This window comes from Monoraphidium neglectum (genome assembly GCF_000611645.1).
Source record: "Monoraphidium neglectum strain SAG 48.87 unplaced genomic scaffold scaffold01447, whole genome shotgun sequence".
NCBI classification, from domain to species: Eukaryota; Viridiplantae; Chlorophyta; class Chlorophyceae; order Sphaeropleales; family Selenastraceae; genus Monoraphidium; species Monoraphidium neglectum.
The window spans coordinates 12,378-14,783 of NW_014012181.1; the positions used below are offsets into that span (position 1 = coordinate 12,378).

The 2,406-nt window shown below is 66.4% G+C and overlaps 1 protein-coding gene across 1 annotated transcript in view; it reads left to right on the top strand.

The window, feature by feature from the left end:
- The window catches only part of MNEG_7912 (3-hydroxy-isobutyryl CoA hydrolase), a gene marked incomplete at both ends in the record, with an annotated part of 4,204 nt that extends 2,849 nt beyond the window's left edge, over positions 1-1,355 (top strand). Inside the window, 2 exons of the mRNA XM_014043617.1 lie at positions 746-752; positions 1,114-1,355. Of these exons, the coding sequence (XP_013899071.1) occupies positions 746-752; positions 1,114-1,355 (249 nt within the window). The remainder of the gene's footprint in view (positions 1-745; positions 753-1,113) is intronic.
- Positions 1,356-2,406: the final 1,051 nt, after the last annotated feature.

Here is a 2,406-nt window from a genome sequence, read left to right on the forward strand (position 1 = left end):
GTTTGAGAGGGCGGGGGGCTGGACGCGGGCGCGGGCGCTGAGCTGAGGCGAGGTGAAGGCTCGTATATTTATGCGCTTCAGGGCGCTTCTGGGCTTCGCAGACTGGGGAGTGCTGCCGTTGAGCCGTCGCTGGGGATGATGGGGGGTTTGCTTGCCCCAACCCCCAACGACACTCGAGTGCGGGTCTGGTGGGGACCCTCGCGGCCTTGGTGTTGAGCAATTTTACATCTGGGCACTGTCACTGCAGGGTTGAGTGTGTGTGCCCTGAAAGGACTGTGTAAACCCCTCTTGTAATCGGTTGTGCAGCTGCCTGCGGCCCCGCCCAAAGTGAGCTGGCTAGCTGGCGGTGTCACTGAGTCACCGGGCGGTGGCGGGCATGCGAGGCGCACTGTAGTCGGTCGCCTGCCCGGGTGGCGCGGAGGGTCACGATCCTCCACATTCGTTGCCAAGCATTGCATGTAGCATTAGGATCGCACATATTGCACCAATTTACTGAATGTCTTGCATCGCACTTGCGTAGAGCTCCGGTTCACTCTCCTGCCGACAGCCTCGACCCTGGAGAGCCTCCTGGGGCACGGGAGGGGGCATCAGATGCGGTCCTTACTGTAATAGTGATTTCTGTTTGAGAAGCCACTGCGATCCCAGATCTGCGAGCTCCGTGGCCGGCGAACGGCGATAGGGGTGGCTGCGGAGGCGGGAAAGAGACGAAGAGGAACACCTTACATATTTCGTGTGGCGTCCGCAGCACCTCGGTGAGCCTGCTCAGATCAAAATTGCCTGCTGTGCTGGCGAGGTCCGATGGGGCCCCATGCGAGTATTTCCATACCCGTGATACGATCCATGCTGACATTAAGCTGTTTGACAAACGGAGATGCACGCCACGGCACCGGCGTTGCGCAGGTCGGGCGGCATACAGCCCTGTGCCGGCGCCGCCCCGACAACACCAGAGCGGGGGCGATCGCGCTGGCGCCATCGCGCGTGTCGGTCTTGCCACTAGGGGTGTCCGCCTGATTTCATCTAGGTGAGCAATTTCGCTCATGGAGCGCTGCCGCGCCTTCGCCCCCTGCGGCAGCCGCCCGCCCCGTCCGCCCGCCCCTCCACCCGTTTGCGCAGCGCGACCGTGCGCGCCCGCCCAACGCCGCCCGCGCCCCCGCCGCGCTGCAGCCGCGCCGCGCCCGCGCCCGGGCACCCGCCAAGATGAACAAGACCATGGGGGGCAGCTACCACAACTTGGCGGCGCTGGAGGAGGCGCGGTTCTCGGACGCGCGCCAGGTCAGCACGGGGCCGTCGCCGCTGGGCCAGGCGGCGCAGAGTGGCAGCGCGCTGTCCCTGGACAGCCAGAGCGGGCGCGCCAGGTGCGCGGTGGGAAAAACGGGGCTCCTCTGAGTTGTCAGAGGTTGGGGGATTGAGGGTGGGAGCGGGAGGAGGACGCATGCCGCGGCAACATGCGGGGCGGCGGGCGCGCTCGCGGCCCGCTCGCGGTGCTCGCATGCATGCATGTGCGTGCGGCGCGAGCCGCGCCGCGTCGCACCGCCGCGCCCCTGGCGTCTCGAGCCCGGGGCGCCACGCGTGCGGCTGTGGTGGCAGCCTGTGTCGCGCTGCCTGCGAACGGCGAACGGCAACGGCCTCGTTGGTATGCCCTTGTCAGCCCTCTGGTTCGGGGTCGCTTCAGCCGTGTTTCACCGGCGTTGAGCGCCACCCCCCCCCCCCCCCCGCGCCCGGTCACACGCGCCACGCGTGCCGCTTCTGCCCACGCACCAAGCACCAAAAGCGTGCTTGCACGCGCTCTTGCATGTACGCACACCACCACCCTCAACCACCGTGTCCACACATACACACACACACACACACATACACACACGAGACCTCAAACACACACGCACACACACACACACACACGCCCCCCGCCCCCAGCCGCCTCATCATCGTGTCCAACGTGCTGCCTGTGCGCCAGCGGCGCGCGGGGTCCTCCTGGGAATTTGAGTGGGACCAGGACGCACTCGTCTACCAGGCCAAGGTGGGGGCGCTTGGGACGGATTCGCTAACGCATATGAAGTATATTGGCTGCGTGATATGTTGTTATCCTTTGTCTTGACGCCGATCGACGCATGCCCGACGCTGGGGTGGCGTCGGCACGCCGTGCTGTGTGTGCGCTGCACGCCGCAGACGCGGGGCGCCGCGGGGTGTGATCGGCGGCAGCTGCGGAAGTCGAGCACACCCGGGCCGGCGGACCCTCGCCATGCGGCGCGGCGCGCGTCGACTGACGCCTTTTTTCGCCCGCCCCCTCCATGCGTGTGTGTTCCATGTGATGGGAGCAGGAGGGCATTCCTGATGAGTTTGAGGTGGTCTACGTCGGCTGCACCCCCTCCGACGTGGACATCATGGACCAGGAGGTGGGGGGAGGGC